The 20,023-nt window shown below is 38.5% G+C and overlaps 1 protein-coding gene across 2 annotated transcripts in view; it reads right to left on the reverse strand.

The window, feature by feature from the left end:
* EML6 (EMAP like 6) overlaps positions 1 to 15,524 on the reverse strand; it is a 122,663-nt gene extending 107,139 nt beyond the window's left edge. For both annotated transcript variants that reach the window (XM_087717517.1, XM_087717516.1), the window contains exons 1-2: positions 15,372 to 15,524; positions 11,113 to 11,877 (exon numbers count right to left, since the gene is read on the reverse strand). In XM_087717517.1, coding sequence (XP_087573643.1) covers positions 11,113 to 11,309 — 197 coding nt within the window. In that variant the 5' untranslated portion in view covers positions 11,310 to 11,877; positions 15,372 to 15,524. The remainder of the gene's footprint in view (positions 1 to 11,112; positions 11,878 to 15,371) is intronic.
* Positions 15,525 to 20,023: the final 4,499 nt, after the last annotated feature.

Here is a 20,023-nt window from a genome sequence, read left to right on the forward strand (position 1 = left end):
ATATAGCTGCACAATGTTTTTAGACAGGACAGCATATATATAGAAAACAATCTATATCCCACTTGCACTGTTGCAAGAATATTGTGAGAAACACTTTAAAAAAGATAAAAAACATAATTCACAGATTTAACATTTGAAAAAATTCACCATTCATCTTTTCAAACTATGCTACACCATATCTTAAAGCTATGTTTCTTCTTCAGTAATAAATTATACCTGACACAGTAACATTTGTCATGATGTCACTCTCATATGCATTCAGGAATGTCACTAGAATTCAGTTTTTATTTAATGAATGAAATAAAGCAGAAAAGACTTTGGAAAGTTGTAATCAACGGGGGCAGGTCACATTAAAGCCTACACATTAATGGAGCACAGAAGAGTCCAATGTGAGGAAGTTCACATGTATCATGCTTTTAAAATATCATATCTCATGATGGGAACTTCAGAATATTATGAAAATCATCTAAATAGTACACTGCAGAAGTCCCTTACAAAGTTGGAATGCAGGGCTGCATATATAATATTTCTACCGTAGGTATATGTTTTTCTAGCAGAGGGTTATGCACCTTTTTGTATTTGAGAGAAGGCAAATATCACTGCAAGGGGAATAATGGAAAAAGGGGACTATGGCATACAAAGAATGGGATTTTTCTGAGATCAGGAGGATAGATTTTGGGAGGAAAACTAAAGTATGTTAAGCCTATTTTAAGGATTGTATTACATCTTTATTATTTTTTTTACATCCCATCATTATTGTTTTTACAAATAAGTCAAGATGACACATCCAACACATCTTTCTCCTCCTATTTTCCCCAAAGCTTCAGATACTCACCCACCATAGACCAGTACTGGAAAACCACTTGATGGCATATAAATACCCAAATTCATCTTTCTTCATAGGAATTACTGAAGTATCTAGTCCTAATACAGTCTTTGTCAATAATTTTCCCAGGGATTTTGTCTGGAAAATGCCAAAGATAACATGTAACTTTCCTCACTGCTTAATTATCATGTGTTAGGGCTATTAGTCCTATCATTAAATTTATGAGAATTTTAGTCCACCCCATCTGGAGGACTGCAGGCTAAAGAAAGTTGATGATAACCAGCTAGAGTAGTGATGGCTAACCTTTTTGTCATTGTGTGCCAAAACATGTGTGACAGCGTACGTAGCTGCACCCATAATACAATGCATGCGTGCCCCTGTGTGCCCCATTCCCCCCGCACATGCGTGTACAACACCCCACAGTCCTCCCGCACATGCACATGTGTTCTGACCCCCCTCCTTGCTTGTTCACAAACGACAGCCAGACAGAACGTCAAAGGAAATATCTTTATCAGCCCCGGCTCAAGCTGGCTGCAAGCCCAAAATAAACATAGATAAAGTCTCTGGCAAAAAGTTACACAGCAAATGCAAAAACAAAACTCTTACAGCAAACCAGGTTTACAGAAAGCAAATCACTTATCCAAGTGCCTCTTTGAATCATGAACACGAACAGGAACAGAACTGAACTCACGAACAAATGAACGACGTTGACTTCTGCCACTAAGGCGTGGCACCATCAGTCTTTTATCCACAGGAGGAGAGCCTTAACGAGCCCCAGCTGCTTGTTATCTTCTCCCGGGAGCATCATGAAACCACTCACTGATAGCAGCTCCAAAGGCTCCTATCGAGCCACAACACACATGCAACCCCTGCATACCATTTTGGGCCTAGTATGCTTCCCTGCAGCCTCCCAGGAGAAAAAAACAGGCCACGGGGGGAGAGCGCTGCACCCTCTGTACCCTGTTCTGGGCCGAATAGACCTCTCTGCACTTATAACCCATAATGCAATGTGCCCACGACCCCACACATGCCCTGCCCATTCATGCACATGCATGCAACCCCTTGTACTCCCTCCACCCCCTGCATTCATGCACATCTCCTGCATGCGTCCCGTCCCCCATGCATGCACGGCAGCCCCAAAAATCAGCTGGCTGGTGGAAGCTGAGCTGGGGTGATGCTTCGCGTGCCCGCAGAGAGGGCTCTGCGTCTCACCTGTGGCACGCGTGCCATAGGTTCGCCATCACAGAGCTAGAGTAAATTGCATATGGAACAATGGGCTCATTTAAATGTCTGAGCTTTTATTCCTCAACACCCAAAGCAGTTCAAAGTGGTAAAAGAGGAAGTAAAGAAAAACTTTTGTAATCTATGTTGTTCCTCATTTTGCCCAGCAACCTTCAATCTATTTAGGTATGTTACATCTGGGTTCATTTAGCTCAGTGGTTCCCAACCCTTTTTTGGCCATGCCCCACCTATACATCTCTAAAATCCTGATGCCTCCCCCCACTGTGAAATATAATTCTTACTTTACTCAAAAAGTGTACTCAAGCAAAGGAAGCCTAAAAGGCCATTAACTTGGTTTAAACAAGGTTCAAATTGCCCCCATTAAAAATCAAATTGCTCCCCTGTGGGGCATGGGCCCCATGTTGGAACCACTGATTTAGCTCATTACTGCTATTACTACAAAAGATGCTTTGCTCTTGTATGAGTGGGTTGTTTGATTGGTATTAATTTCTTTATAAAAATCTATCCCCCTTTCCAACAAGCCCTTCAAGGAGTCAAAAATAGTATTCTACCTGATAAAAATATGTCTTAATCTTTACTTTTCAAGAAGAATTATGTATAGTCATAATTATTAGCAAACTCTTCAATAAGTGGATATTATCAACATTTTCAAGGACATTGATCGCCAAATTTGTCAATTTGTTTTTATTTATTCTCTCTTCCCTCCCAAATTTAAAACATTATGCAATAAATGATTTCTCAACACAGAGCAGCATATCTAACTCCAGGTGTAATTCAAGGGTGGGTTTCGGCTGCTGCTACTCAGCACTCAGGGATGCGCTTCACGCGCACACTTGATGCACGCTACGCACACATGCGCAGTACTTAAAAATGGTTTCTGTGCATGTGCAGAAGCAAAAAACAAAAGAGAACTGGTTTGGGGGGGTGGCAGGCCGAGTTACTACCTACTCGGTCAAACTGGTCCGAACTGGTGGGAACCTACCTCTGGTGTAAATGGGTTTTGTCTTTGTTACTGAAACAGCTATCAGAATCAGTTCCAATTGGAAGCTAATGTGCATGCATTAAGAATGGATGTAGAAACAGGATATTCTTTTCTCTAGTCAATTCCAAGTTTTCTAAAACTTTTCCTGTACAATTACATCTATGAACCCATGAAACTATGACATTGCTCTAAGCATTAACTTCCCGGCTCACAAGAGGAAAAAGAACAAACTGGAGACATCATACAGTATGGTTCTTGCCTACTGAGATAATCAGTATAACAGTTTAAATTGTTCCTGCAGCTATGAAATCTAAATGCTTACCATTCCTATAGATGTATAATATAGTATATATACATCCAAAATGAATAAATCAACATAAAACAGGGCAATGTCCAAATCAGATATTATAAAAAAGCATATTATACGACACACTATCCTAGTTTTGCATGTTTTTAAATTGTTTTCAATATTTTTATAATTATACTTTTTGTACCTCTATTTGTAAGCTGTCTGTCAGATTGCAATGGGGTAATAATTCTAGTAAAGAAATAAAACATTTGCAAAAATACAATTAACACAATTGGGTTTTTCTAAAGTCAGCTAAATAAGGGATCTTTTTATATTTCTGGAAATCTTTGGGATTGTCACTAATCATCTCCCATGGGTTTGGCAAATATCATTTGACTATATGTACATATCACTATGTGTGCAATCTATAGGTAGTTCTTGACTTATGACTGCAATTGAGCCCAAAATTTCTGTTGCTGAGACATTTGTTAACTGAATTTTGTCCCATTTTATAACCTTTCCAGCCATAGTTAAGTGAGTCACTATAGTTGTTAAGTTAGTGACAAAGTTGTTAACTGAATCTGGCTTTCCCATTGACTTTGCTTCTCAGAAAGTCACAAGAGATGATCGCATGAGTCCAGGACACTGCAACCAAGAGTCAGCTGCTAAATGTCTGAATTTTGATCATGTGATCATGGAGATACTGCAATGGTGATAAGTGTGAAAAATGGTCATAAGTCACTTTTTTCAGTGTCATTGTAACTTTAAATGGGCCCTAAATGAACTGTTGTAAGTCAAGTACTACCTGTATACTGTTGTAGGAAAAATGGCCACTCAAAATCAGGAACCAAAGAGACTGTAGATAAATGCAACAAATTATATGGAATTGTGTTAACTATAGGACTATTTGGTTTCTTGCCAAATAATTGCAGAAGAGCCCTGAACAAAGCAAGGTTTCAGATTATATATATTTGGTTTGTTGTGCTGCACAAGAAAGATAAAGAATATGTTGTAGATCACAGTGTCCCTTACTCTAAAACAGTGTTTGTGAAACCTAGTGCCGAAACGGGAGTGTCCATGCTTGCGTGACAGAAAGCAGAAGAGCAGCCGCCTGCTGCACATACGCGTGCGGGAAAGATGATCTTCTGGTTTCCGGCACATGCATGTGCACAGGCCACCTGGTCTTCCAGTTTCTGGCATGCACGTGCATACAAAGACCAGCTGGTCAGTGTGCATGCACGCACCGGAAATCAGAAGAGCAGTCACCCAGTGCGAATGTGAGCGCCGGGAAGATTATTTTCTGGTTTTCGGCATGCACGTGCACTACGGCCACCTGGTCTTCCAGTTTTTGCCATGCATGCACACACAAAAGTCAGCTGGCAGTGTGCATGCATCTGCCAGGAAGATGATCTTCCGGTTTCCGGCATGCGCACCAACCACCCGGTCTTCCAGTTTCTGGCACATGCGCACGCTGGCTGGCTACTCTTCCAGTTTCCGGCACTCCCGCGTGCATGAAGGCCATCTGGCCAGCACACTGGAACCCAGAAGAGCAACGGGTGATGGCTCACGTGTCCGGAGAGATGGCTCTGCATGCCACCTCTGGCATGCGTGCCATTGGTTCGCCAACACGGTTCTAGAATGTCTTTGGTAAGAAGTTGAGGAAGAAGCTAAGGTATCCCAGCATTCTTTCACATTGTAAAGATTCTATCCGGCTACCATGACATCAATGTATTGTATAAACCTTATCTTTATACATACGTAGTCATGATGCCTGCAGCTGGTCCAATGAAAAACTGTACAAAAGAGACGGTTTGCACCCATCCAAGAAAGGGACTGAGTTACTTGGCATTAAATTCACAGATTTTCTGGATAAACATTTAAACTGAACAGCGGGGACAGAGAATTAATTGATACAGAACATTATCTAAAACTCATAGGGATATCAGTGCATGTAACATAGATGAAAGATTATCACTCCTGCTATCAAGTAAAACCAAGCATTTAATAGTGAGTGCCATACCATGTGGATGAATCATACAAGTGGCAAGAAAATAGGGGCAGTCAGGCATAACACAGGTTATGTAGACAGTAAACACAGGGTCAAACAAAATGGACTCAAATGTCTATGCACCAATGCACAGAGTATGAGGAATAAACAGGGTAAATTAGAAATTCAAGTAAATGAGGGCAGATATGATATTGTTGCCAAGAAACTTGGTGGGATAAAAACCTACAAATGGAACATACAGCTAGAAGGATTTAAATTATTTAAAAGAAATAAACCAAATAAAAAAGGAGGTGGAGTTGCACTATATATAAGAAATAACTACATCTCTACAGAAATAGAGCACAACAATGAAGAGAACTATCTTGAATGCATTTGGGTCAATATTAAAGGTTGGGGGGGGGGGGGAATGACATTGCCATAGGTCTATATTACAGGCCACCCAACCAAGCAGAGGAAGTAGATGAACTTTTTGCTAGTCAGCTAACTAAGGTATATAGGAAGCAGACCACAATAATAATGGGAAATTTTAACTACCCTGACATCAACTGGGAAACAAAATCTGCACCAAGTGGAAGATCCAATAGGTTCTTAACGAACCTAGCAGACAACTTTGTTTCCCAAAAAGTAGAGAAGGGGATCAGCCATATTGGACTTAATTCTGACTAACAGAGAGGAAATGATAGAAGGTGTTAAAGCCATAGGAATCCTGGGGGCCTATGCAATATTGGAATTCAATATTATGCAAACACAAGTAGTAGAACAAAGTGAAACTAGAGTCTTAGACTTTAAGAGAGCTAATTTCAATAAACTTAGAGAGAACTTGGGAAGAATTCCATGGATGAGAATCCTCAAGTGGAAAACAACTCAAGAAGCTTGTGAAATTTTGAAAAATGAGATTACAAAAGCCCAGTTTAGCACAATACCAATGAAGAAGAAAAATAACAGCTCCCAAAAGAAACCAGCATGGCTGCATAAAGAACTCTCTGACAAATTGAAAGACAAAAAAGATAAGCATAAAAAGTGGAAAGAGGGGGACATAACTAAGGCAGAATATCAGCAAATAGTCCAAGCCTGTAAAGATGAAGTGAGGAAAGCTAAGGCTCACAATGAAGAAAGGCTTACTATAAAAGTAAAAAATAACAAAAAAGCTTCTTCCAACATGTTAAAAACAAGAAAAAAAAGTTAAGGAAACAATTGGTCCATTGCTGGGAGAAAGTGGCAAGAAGGTGACAAGCAACAGGGAGAAAGCAGAACTATTTAACTCATTTTTTGCATCTGACTTTACACAAAGGGATAAAACAGTCCAACCTATCAAAAACAGCACCACAAAAATCAGATTAGGAACACAAATTGAAATAGGGAACAAAATGGTAAGTGAGCACCTGTCTACCCTAGACAAGTTCAAATCACCAGGACAGGACGTATTACACCCCAGGGTTCTGAAGGAACTGGCAGACGACATCTCAGAACTACTGAGCTATATCTTTCAGAGATCCTGGAGCACCGGGGAACTGCCAGAGGGCTAGAGAAGAGCTGATGTGGTTCCCATCTTCAAAAAAGGAAAAAAAATAGATCCCGAAAACTACAGACCTATCAGCCTGACCTCAATACTGGGAAAGATTCTAGAAAAGTTAATCAAGCAACGAATTAGCAAACACCTAAAAGTAAACAAAGTAATAGCCAAAAGCCAACATGGGTTTGTCAAAAACAGTTCATGCCAGACTAATCTTATTGCATTCTTTGACAAAGTGACAAAATTAGTGGACCAGAGGAATCCATCGATATAGTTTACTTGGACTTCAGTAAGGCATTTGATAAGGTAGATCATAACCTACTAGTATATAAAGTAGAAGAATGTGGGTTAGACAGCATCACCACCAGGTGGATTCGTAACTGGCTGACCAACCGCACTCAACATGTAGTCATTAATAGAACTTCATGGAGGGAAGTATGCAGTGGAGTACCACAAGGCTCTGTTTTAGGCCCAATACTCTTCAACATTTTCATCAATGATTTGGATGAGGGAATAAATGGGGAACTCATCAAATTTGCATATGACACCAAGCTGGCAGGAATAGCCAACACGCCAGAACACAGGCTTAAGAGACAGAAGGATCTTGACAAACTTGAACATTGGGCACTATCTAATAAAATGAAATTCAATGGTGAAAAGAGTAAGGTTCTACATTACCCCAACACTGGGAGTCTTTAAGATGATGTTGGATAGCCATTTGCCTGGAATGGTATAGGGTTTCCTGCCTAGGCAGGGTGTTGGACTAGAAGACCTCCAAGGTCCCTTCCATCTCTGCTATTGTATTGTACTTAGGCAACAAAAACAAAATGCACAGGTACAGTATAGGTGGTACCTTGCTCAATAGTAGTAACTGTGAGAAGGATCTTGGAGTTCTAGTGGACAACCATTTAAATATGAGCCAGCAGTGTGCAGTAGCTGCCCCCAAACCCAACACAGTTCTAGACTACATAAACAGAGGGACAGAATCAAGATCACGTGAAGTGTTAATACCACTTTATAATGCCTTGGTAAGGCCACATTTGGAATACTGCATTCAGTTTTGGTCACCACAATGTAGAAAAGATGTGGAGACTCTAGAAAGAGTGCAGAGAAGAGCAACAAAGATGATTAGGGGACTGGAGACAAAAACATATGAAGAACAGTCGCAGGAACTGGTTATGTCTAGTTTAATGAAAAGGACTAGGGGAGACATGATAGCAGTGTTCCAATATCTCAAGGGTTGCCACAAAGAAGAAGGAGTCAAACTATTCTCAAAAGCATCTGAGGGTAGAACAAGAAGCAATGGGTGGAAACTAATCAAGGAGAGAAGCAACTTCAAACTGAGGAGAAATTTCCTGACAGAACAATCAATCAGTGGAACAGCTTGCCTCCAGAAGTTGTGAATGCCCCAACACTGGAAGTCTTTAAGAAGATGTTGGATAGCCATTTGTCCGAAACAATATAGGGTTTCCTGCCTAGGCAGGGGGTTGGATTAGAAGACCTCCAAGGTCCCTTCTAACTCTGCTATTGTATTATATTGTATTGTATTTTATACATATGCATGTACTGCACACTTCTCCCTTTCATATCATTCCATTCACACTCTAGGAAAGTCTGCTGTCTGGTTTCCATTCTGTTTTGGCAGTCCAGTGCCAGGGACCTCAGACTGGGCCAAAGGTTTCACTTTCCAACATGGCAATGATCCTAAGCACACAGTTAAGACAACACAGGAGTGGCCCAGCCAGAGCCCTGACGTGAATCCTTTTGTATATTTGTGGAAGGATCTGAAAATGGCTGTCCATTGACAATTGCCATCCAACCTTACTGAGTTTGAGAGGATTTGCAAGGAAGAATGGCAGAAAATCCCCCAATCCAGGTGTGCAAAGCTTGTTGCATCATATCCAAAAAGACTGAAGACTGTAAGTGCTGCCAAAGTTGCTTCAACAGAGTGAAGGGTCTGAATACTTATGCCAATGTGATATTTCAGGTTTTTTTTTTCTTTTTAATAAATTTATAGAAATTTCTAAAATTCTGTTTTCACTTTGTCGTTATGGAGTACTGAGTGTAGATTAATGAGAAAAAATGAATTTCAACAACTGTAGAATTGATGGAAGTCTGAATACTTTCTGAATGCACCTGTACATGATAGAAAGCTAGCTAAACATCCATAGACTATACTTTCCTTCTGCATAATTTTAATTATGCAGAAGGAATTTTAATTTCTCTGCTCCCTGAACAGGGAGCAGACAAAAGCACATTTAAATCTTTACTTTTGAAAAGCCACTACTGGTAGTCCTCAACCTATTCTGTAATTGGGCCTGCAATTACAGTCATTAACAATTAAGTCATCACATGACTGTCTGGTTTTATGACTTTTGTGGTGGTAGTTAAACAAACGGAGCCATCATTAAGCAAACCCATCGTTCATGAAGAGTGATTTCTGTAAGTAAAGTGTCGTAAATCCAGCAAAAATGTCATAAATCATGGTCAAAGGATGTTGCAAATCTCTGTAAATGCTGACCGGTTACCAAGTGCCCAAAATGCAATCATCTGATCATGGGGGGATGAGGGGGAAGCAATCACCTGACCATTAAACATAAATATAATTATGCACTGTGCTAGAAAGCGGAGTTAAAATTTACTAGTGTTTTTATTTAGCCAACATGAAAACCATGATGTATTATTACAGAAGTAGTAGAAGTAACTTCAGGTTTGTACACTACCCATTCCCTTTTGGTAAGGCACAAATAACTATTTCAGAATAAACTAATTTAGACTAATTGCAATTAAACATTAGATTCCATTTTTTGGCTGAAAAGAAATCAAACCTGATCTGGCTTAACTGAATATATTATATATATAACCTACATCCAAGTAAATATCCTGATGATTGAATTACATATAAAGGTAGGAGAAACTGTTTTTGAACAACCAAAAAAGATTACCCCACGGTTAGAACAAATGTACACAAAGTATCATATTCCCCAATAAGATTTCCAGCATTTGAAGTTATATTTCACCAAACATATTTAGGAAAAAATATACGTTGCAAATAAAATCATATCATACACGTTTTTATAAATTAAATATTATATGATAGATTTGCAGAGGGCGGTAGCATAGAGATACTGAAGACAGGATATTAATTTTAATCAAAAATTGAGGTAAAATTAGCACTATTTCTGGTGGACAGGAATCAATATAAAACTTAGTCAGGATGGCACAACTGAACAATTTTCCTAAATAAAAAGTAGAAATCAGATTCCAAATTAATTATGCCAATCAGCCTTAGTATTCATAATTTTGTCTGCATAGAACACACCCTAGCACAGGTGAATTAAAAAGAATACAGGATGATCCAAAGGACAGATCCAAATTATAATAGTATAATTACCTAACATATAATATTTAAGCATCATAAACTAGCAAATTGAAAAAAAAATGATCCTGTTTTTGATATTACTTTTATAAAACACAGCAGCCAGTTTCAGAATAATTTCTATTTCAAAATAAATGAAAAGTATCATAAAGATTTCTATTTCAGACAGAAAACAGGTAATCTGGAAAGTTCACTTTTGTATATATTTCATCTTTAAACAAACAAACAAAAAGGTATGTTATGTTTCTGCTGTCTGATATTGTGGCTATAATACTGTAGCCACTTTTCTGGAAGTAAATTCTACTGAACCCAATAGTATTTACTTCTCAGTCAATATGTACAGCATCACATTATAAGTTCCTCTTCCATTCAAAATGCAACTGATATCAGAATCATGAACATGGCTGAAAACAAGTGGCACTTTGTAGTAAAGATAATCAGTATGGAAACATAAACACTATACCCATATTGAAATTATAGGATCAGAGTAAAAACTGCTTTGACTGGAATACCAGATGTTACAGCTACTATATATCATATGTAACTTACATCTTCCATACATATACCCTATTTAGGTTTTAGCTATTACAATTGGGACAATAACGAAGATAATAATGAGCTATCTGAAAAACTGCCTTAGTTTTTCAAAGATTGAGCTCCAGACTTGAGATTTAAGATACAATTTCTTTCAAAATCTTGGGTCATAAATACACAAAAATAAAAAATTAAGGAGCAGCCAAGCACATTCAACACTCAGTGTATACATATTTTGACATACTCATTTTTTAAAAATGCAAGAGGTATGCTAAGTCGTGTGAAGTTGGGAAGAGCTGTTTAATCAAACATTCCCTCCTCACTGCACCCATTTCTTACCTGATAATGTCATCATTGTGCCCCAGGAAAAATTTCTGTGTATGCTCTCTGGTGTTATAAACCACGCCGACTCCAGCCACAAAGTAAACCACTTCTTTGCCTGCTGTGTAGTACAGGTTGTTGCGGCACTGATGACCCCTATACCCATATACCCACTCCAGATGGAGCTGGCATCTAGGAGCAGTCCGATCTGCCATGACAACCTCCCTCCCTAAAAGCACAGAAAAAAACTGGAGCTATTGCCCCCAGCCCCACGTTCTTGCTTTTCCTGCTTCCTTGTTATAAATGATCTCAATTTTTGCTCAGCTGCCAAATCATTCAGCTGCCCTTCCTAATGCTGAGGATTTTTAGTGAAAATGCATCCCGAGTCTTGCTCTGCTGCTGCTGGATTCCTAGTGCTGAGCCGCCACCATAATCTTCTACTGCCAAAGATGAGCAGCCGTTGCTGCTTTCCCAGTTTTGCAAGCCAGATAACTTGGAGGGGGGAGCACACGCATTGAGGCAAATTCCAAGTCAAATACAGTGGAAGGCATGAGCCTCTCTGCATCAAGTGCAGAATACAGGTGCTGTGGATATCATTATGCCTTTTAAGTTTCTTGAAAAGAGTAGGTCACTGCCTTTCAAACATGGTTATAGTTCTTAACTGTGGAAAAAGTGCAGCTGACATGAAAAATAGCTTTAAAAAAAAAATCTCCGCACATTCTGTAGCTGGGTAATGAAGAAAGTAGTCTTCTACAGATTTGCACCTAAGTGTAAAGGATATTTCTGTAAGGAAAAAGAAAGATGTTTTTATGTATATATGATATCTACATACTTTTGTATTATAGTTTACTATTTTAAAAATACTGTAGTCTGAAAGGTAACAGCTAATTTGGTGTAGTGGCTGAAATGCTGGATTATAAACTGGAAATGGTGAGTTTTATTCTTCCCTTAGGCATGAAATTGGAGATTTATCTATTGGTCGCTAAGAGCTGAAAATAACTCGATGGCACATAATCAATCAATTATAGGCATGAAAGCTGAGACTTTGAGTTTCTCTCAGATCAATGCACCTTACAGGATTGTTGTTATGGAGAAAATAGGAGGCAGAAGTAGTGCCTTGAATTGTACAAAATAAATGCACATAAATACATAAATATAGTAATAGGAAGTATTAAAGAACAATTTAAAAGCAATGAAATGGTTACTTTTCAAATAAAGGTGGTATATTAACCTTTGCAAGGATATGCATTATAAATCAAACAGTATATTATTTTGCTTTTCCCATTCTCTTCACAACAGGAGGTAATTTTTTTCTCATTTTACTTTGGTTTCCATACATCCACTCTACCAATAAAATGATAACTCACAAACTCATTATTTGTATCAAAGGACAAAAGGAGAGGGATATTGGAGGATGGGGGGAATCCAGGACAGCACACACAATTCTGCATGGGCATCTCTGTAAGATGCGCCGCCTATTACAAATTTTCACCAACTGCGTCACTACTGCCCTCTGTCCTTCTGATTCTTTATTCCAGAGTGAAAGTAAATAATAATAATAATAATAATAATAATAATAATAATAATAATAATAATAATAATAATAATGGGCAGTTCAGTGTGTGGAGCTAAATGCTACTTTTCTTTTGAAATAAGAAAAGCCTTTGTTTACTTTAATATATAACTTTTAAGTAATGGTTTGTAATGAATATCAAACATTTTTAACAGAGGTTAACTACAAATTATACAACAAAGAAGCAACCAATTAAACTCCCATAGAGAAGAAACTTGAGTCCCCAAATCTGAGAAACACAGGATCACTTATTTAACATTGGGCAGACATACCAGAGTAACAGGCAGTTGGATGAGAACCCTCTCTTAAATATTTTTTAACCACAGGGGAAAAAAGAGCTTAATAATTTCCTGCTTTTAGAGGGAAGTCAAGGTAATTTGATTGAATTTCACAGTGAAACGAACAATCCCTTTGGGAGTTTCTGAGGAATAGTAGTGATGTTATACTCTGGCAACATATCAAAAGCAGGTTGCCTCAATGCCAAGACTCTATTTTATAGTAACATGAAGTATGTCTGTAACAGACATCAGTCCCAGAGTGAAAGTTATGAGTTTGTCACAGATTTCAGTCTAAAAACTCCTTTTGGTTGTTTTATATATTTTAATGCAATTATAAAAGTGCCATACTTTATACAAAGGATGAAAATTTGGATACTTTTTGACTCTGGTTGCAACTTATAAATGTTGGGTAAGTTCTTGTGAGTTCAACAAGACTTCATTTTCAGTAAATGTGTACAAAAGCTGCTAGACTTATTTACAAGCTGAATATACATTTCAGAGAACTGTCATATAGTTCAATGATATATTTTATGTTCTGGATAATTGCAAAATAGACTACAACAATGCATAATTAAACTCAGATATTTGGTCTCCTGTAGCTCCACAAGATAAAATATAGCTTAGGATTCCTCTTTAGAATGTAATTAATTGTTATAGGAGGGAGATAAACTCAACTCTTCAATACTGCAATTTAATTTTTTATTGCTTAAAGTGCTTTGGCAGTCTTTTCTTTTACTCCTTGAAATCTTTCCATGTAGAAAAGTGAGACAAATTGCAACAAGAAAATACAGTGATAATGAGCAGATAGTCTGCATATGCTCAGAGGCTTTTGTCTTTATTATTCATAGTCAACACAATCCTATACTAAATAAATCAATTTGGATTAATGTGTTTTGTTTTATGAATAGGATGAAGGTACAAATAGCATGGTTTCCAATAAAATTATTTGCAAAACAAAGTGTTCCATTCAAATATAATTTTAATCATGAAATTATCCAATGGCCTTAAGGAGAGCAATGGCTCTTCACAACTTCCTTTACATCAATCTAGTATGCAGGAATAACAGTACTGAATATCTTTTCAAGACTGATGAAATAAATTTGATAAACTAATGCATGTGAAATAGTTTTAAAAGTCTCTGAATGATAATTGCATTACTGCCATAGTCTGAAGATTGAACTCTAATACTGTAATTGAAGCTTGAGAGGAATCAATAAATATTGTGGGAATTTAATGTGAAATTGTTTAGTCTGATTATATTCTAACATTACCCTGTCTAGAGGGTAAGGCTCCTGTTTTTGGGGTGGTGGGGGGTGGTGTCACGCCTAGCTTTTGAGCAGAAATTCAATTTGTAAAAAAGAGCTGGGTTTTTTTTCCCCAATCTTTTGTCAATTCCTGAATCAACTGCTTGCCCACTAAAATTGAATAAATGGCAAAATCTAGGCATCCATGAAACTGGAATACTCACAGATAAAGATTACTCCATACTTATCCTAGTCAAATCCTTGCTCAAAATCCTTTTTTTTTTCCTTTGTGTGAAATCTAACAAAACCCCAGAGGCAGAATCTCCTCTCAGCTTTGCACAGGAGGGAGGCTACTGGTTTCATGCTCTCCAGGAAGCCCAGAAGCAGAGCAGGAAAGCAAATAGCTCTTCCCAGCTGCAGCTCTCTAGTATCTGGTCTGATTTTTAAAAAAAAATCTTCATTACGGAAAAGAGTAATCTTCTCTGAAAGCTGTCTGAGCTAGTGATCATAATCATTTTTTTTCCAGTTTCACAAACGAAATACAGTGCGAAGGGGGATTTTCTCTAGTCTTGTTGTTTAGAGTTGGTCTATGCCAGATATTATGAAAAGGAGAAAAAATGTCTGTCAAATTCCCCATTCCATACCAAGTTTTTGTATATGTATGCTCTGTCTTCTTCCCGTTATATATTTGCTTGGGAGTAAGATTCACTAAACTGAGAGAGACTTCGGAGTAACCCTTTTGCAACAGCATGCAGAATACCAAAGCAAATAATACCCTTCCCCCATCACTGTCCACATCACCCTTGCTGCCAAGGAGCTAGCATCTCTCCCCTTCCCTAGCAATGAAAATAGTGATAATAAATTCATATTCCCGATGGTTTGCTAGCACCCACCCACCCCCACTTCTGACTCGCCAAATTAGCTCCCCGGGTATGGCCACTTCTTTCCCTGCACAACGGTTTAGTTCTGAATAATCTAGAATTGCTTTTAAAATTATAGCGTCTTTCCACAGAAGTACGGAAAAGGACTTCGAGCAATTTCGTATGACTGCTGCGCAAAGCAACCTTTGCATTGCCGACAATAACATGGCAGATTAATTATCCCTGCCACTATTATTAACATTATCAACCCGAGGCGGGTTCCCCCGAGCAACCACCCCACAGACCGTGATTTGACAGTCACCTGTCAAGAGCAGGAGCAACGGCTATGAACCAGGAATCCTGACAAGGAGGAGGGAGGGAGGCAGGCAGGCAAGCGGGCAGGCAGGCAGGCAGGCAAGCAAGCGACTGCACCACAAGGCGAGTGAGCCGTACTCCCACCTCCTCCTCCTCCTCCTCCTCCTCAACTTCTCCCCAACCCATTGCTGTTCTTCCCCGCCCTGCTCGCAGCGGCACGTCTCCTAGGCAGCCTTGGCATGAAACCGCCTCATCATTCGACGGGATGGGCAAAGAAAGCAAAGCTGCGTCATCGCTCCACCAGCATCTGGTAAATTCCCTTGGAAACCCCGCGACTTGAAGGTCCCGCCTCCTTCAAATCGATTAGGGTAGAGGCTCATGGGAATGGTAGTTTAATTCCCCTGCATTAAGGAGCCTCAGAGGAACTTATAGTCCCTGGGGTGTTATGCGTGCCCAGCCGGCTTTTACCCGCCTTCTTTCCGCTGTTGCTTCGGAGACGCTCTATGGAGGTGGCTTCAGGCGCTTCTCATGAGAATGACTTGGTAATCAGCGAGGGATTCAAAAGCTCAGAGATTCAAAGCCGAGCGGATACGAGCTCACAAATCTGGACAACTATTAAATTGCAGCACCACCAGTTTCGATATCGTTTTGCTGCCATCTAATGTTTGACCTGGATTTTGCAACCAGGTTTTATTTAGCCTTTAATAAAATTATAACCAGGTATTATGTAAGGTGCAAGCAAGACTACAGAACACAGAGTAACAGGGTTGAAAGGGACTTTGGAAGTCTTCTAGTCTAATCCCCTGGTTGAGCAGGAGAATTTCTAATATTCCAGACTATCTCTTCTTGAAAACCTCCAGTGTTGGACCACCCACAACTTTTGCAGGCAAGTGTCTACTCAGGTGACCTGACACACAGATAAACCTCCAGGTCGCCTTAACAACTTGCAAAAAATGCAAATCACCAGCTGTCCGCAAGGAGTATATATCAGGAGTGAAATTCAGCAGGTTTTGACCGGTTCTGGAGAATCAGTAGGGGAAATTTTGAGTAGTACAGGCAATTGGCAAATACTACCTCTGGCTGGCCCCAGAGTGGGGTGGGAATGGAGATTTTGTAGTATCCTTCCCCTACCATGCCCACAAACCTGGTAGTAAAAATTTTTGAATTTCACCACTGGTATAAATCCTTCCATTCCTGTCTAAGCTGAAGAAGTTTCTTGGATGAGAAGCTAAATGTCTTCAAAGAAAAACCAGAAAATCCAAAAAGCACTTTTGGGACATTCTGAAGGCAAGCCATTCCTCTGATTGTTCTCACTGTAAGGAAATTTCTCCTTAGTTCTAAGTTGGCTCTTTTTTAATGATCTTCCACCCGTTACTTTTTGTCTTGCCTTCGGGTATTTTGGAGAATAGGTCCAGCGCCCTCTTCTCTGTGACAGCCCCTCAAATACTGGAAGACTGCTATCATGTCACTCTTAGTTCTCCTCTTCATTAGATTAGATGTATCTAGTACCCTCAATGGTTCATCTTTGCTTTGGGGGGAAATCTGCCATCAAACTTTGCTTACATTTGTCACTATTATTGTATTATTAATTGAATCCTTAGAAAACCAATATTCATTTCCTCTTCATTCTCCCAGTTTGATAACTATAGGCAGGGATTTGCAACAAAACAAACATCAAAACTACTGTCTCTCCAATTTCTTTTGTAAGCAAGTATATTTTTCTGTTTTACATCATCTTCCTATATATGCCACAACTAGAAATGTTTGAGTTTCCTTTACAATTTATCCTTAATAGATATCCTTGTTTAGAAACCTGTTTTGCAGTTCTTGTGTAAATAAAGAATATAAATAAATTTAAAAATGTAAATAAATCCTCAAAACTTTAACCTTAAACTGTCTACAATGGACCTCACCCCATTCCTAAGAGGTCTGTAAGGGGCGTGCATAAGCGCACCGTTGTGCTTACCATCCCTGCCCTACTGTCCCCATTTATTCGTACCCATTTCATTCATACTCATGTTTATTCTTATACCTATTATCTTGTAAACGATTAACAAATCAAATAAATAAACGTATTTAAGGGTTCTACAGTGTTTTGTATTTAGTACTGTTTGCATTACCGGTGTTCAATAGAACTTACTCCAGTAAATAACCTTCAGATTGCAGCAGATTTATGATGCAATCCTACACCTTTCAATTTAACAGGCATGTAATCTCAGTTTAGTGTATGAAAGACTGCAATCTTAATTCCTGTCACTTTATGAATGCTTTGAGCTTGTGCTTTGAGTGTTACTAAAAGTAACATTTTTAGAATAGATACACAAGAATACAGTTCTTTATGTGCCCAGTGATTGATGTTTGTGCTATGTATCAGACATAAATATATTCAAATTTGAGTAAAGAATGCTGTTTCCACATATGATAACAGATATACAAAATGTGTTGTTTTTTTAATCCAAGAAAGATAATATATTACAAGTGATTTGGTTCTTGGGACCAAAAATTGCCAAGAACTCTGAACATAAACCATCATAACTGCAGAAGCATGGATACATGCTTGGGCATATTCAGTTAATTAACTACAGATTCTTCAGGGGTAATGAAGTTACAATTTGCATGGATCTTGTTTTTCAGTAAACAAATATTTGGGGTGCAATAAGTGTATACACATTGTATTTCCAAGTCAAATTTCCAGTTTCAAAAGTGCATTTGTCAGTGCATTCAAAAGAAATTTAGTTGGGTTAAGGAATTAACTTCAACACAATTCTATACCTTTGTATTCAGATGCATGCCAGTTTTATATGCTTGTCAGATGAACCAATATTTTATTACTGTAATGATTTGTTGTGATCTGATTTCATAAGACTTTAGGCATGGATATAAGAGGTTCGCAAATTAAATATATAGTACTGATGAATTTCCACATTAGCCTTCTAAATTAGGAGGTTTCTGTAATATGAAAATTAAAGGCCTGATCACTCACCCTTTTCCCAATATTAAGGTCCCTATATCTGTGGGTCAGTGACTAAGGTGCTGAGCTTGTCAATCAGAAAGGTCGGCAGTTCGGCGGTTTGAATCCCTAGCACCACATAATGAAGTGAGTTTCCATTACTTGTCCCAGCTTCTGCCAACTAGCAGTTCAAAAGCATGTAAAAATGCAAGTAGAAAAATAGGGACCACCTTTGGTGGGAAGGTAACAGCGTTCCATGTGCCTTCGGTGTTTAGTCATGCCGGCCACATGACCACAGAGATGTCTTCAGACAGTGCTGGCTCTTCAGTGCTGGCTTTGAAATGGAAATGAATACTGCCTCCAAGAGTTGTGAACGACTAGCAATAATGTGCGAGGGGAACCTTTACCTTTATCTGTGCTGCAAAAATCCAAATAATGACTAGATTGCAATTCAGAGTTGCTGTATCTTAGCTACATTTAGTGGTGATCAGGAGTTTTGCAATCCAGGTATGGGAACCCTGTTCCATACAGATCTTATGGTAAAACCTTTTGAGATTGGTTGTTGCTAAGGTTACATTTTCTATAAACAGCAACAAACCTTTTGAAGCAATGTTGCTTTGTCTTTACAATTTTTTTTTCTGTTTTGGTAATGCTCCAGAATAACAGTGGAAGATGCAAAATACAAAAGGTGTTGCTATTTATTCAGTGTTTTTTCTTAGTCAATGATTATGGGTAGGAATGTGAAACAGTTACCGGTACATCTTTTTCTGTGAAAGCGACCAGTAATCTGACAAAGGTTGTTTATATAATACTATTTTATCTGTAGAAATCAAGTAGTTACTTTATCAGAGAATGAAGTATTTAGTCTCTGTGAGGAGTATCAAGTTTGGGTTCAAAAATATTTTTATGGTTCCCTGAGCACTTCTACGGGGGCTTTAGGGTTTAATATTGTCATGTGCTAACTAATCTGGCAGAAACTCAAGTTCTGCACCAGTATAATTTTGCTGATAGAAGGGGTGAAAATAGCTGCCAAAATCTGTGGCCAAAATTAATTTGAGCACCAGATTTTCTGTCACATCTCTGCTTCTGCACTACTGTAACTTTAAAGTCTAAATATGAAAAAGGCACTTCTAATAAATCTAATCAGCCAACACTTCTCCATACCCAGCCCATATTACTGCAGTGCAGAGTTAATTCCATCACTGCAACTAACTAATATAGAAATCTCTGTGAAGAAATCACCAATAAGGCATGCAGGAAAAATCTTTCCCCAATGTCAGAGAAACTATATGGTATGTTAAATGTTCAGGATTTAAAATGACTTTCTAGCTAACCAAAGATAACTGCAACAGGGAAGATAATGAACTACATCAGAATCATATTGAATGTGGAAGGATGTTTTATTTTTATTTTCCTGCTTTTTGGTTCAGACAAATTTTATGTCCCCACTTCCCTACTTGCAATCTGTCTCAGAAAGAAATGGTTATTGCCTGCATTATATCATCTGTTCCTTAGACCCCCTAAGGCCAATATGATGTTGAGAGAAATAATGGGGTATTTTGCTCAAAAAGGGAGCATGATATCTAAATACTGTCCTCTGAAGGAAAAGCAGATTGTGTCTCCTCAGGACCTTTATAGATACCTTGCCTCAAGACTCCAGGCACAAGTGGCCAACAAGGGTAGTTGCAACTGGAGATAAAATTAGTGTG

The sequence above is a fragment of the Thamnophis sirtalis genome, unplaced genomic scaffold, assembly GCF_051295495.1.
Source record: "Thamnophis sirtalis isolate CommonGarterSnake01/CBP01778 unplaced genomic scaffold, rThaSir2_p1.2 scaffold_6, whole genome shotgun sequence".
NCBI lineage: Eukaryota > Metazoa > Chordata > Lepidosauria > Squamata > Natricidae > Thamnophis > Thamnophis sirtalis.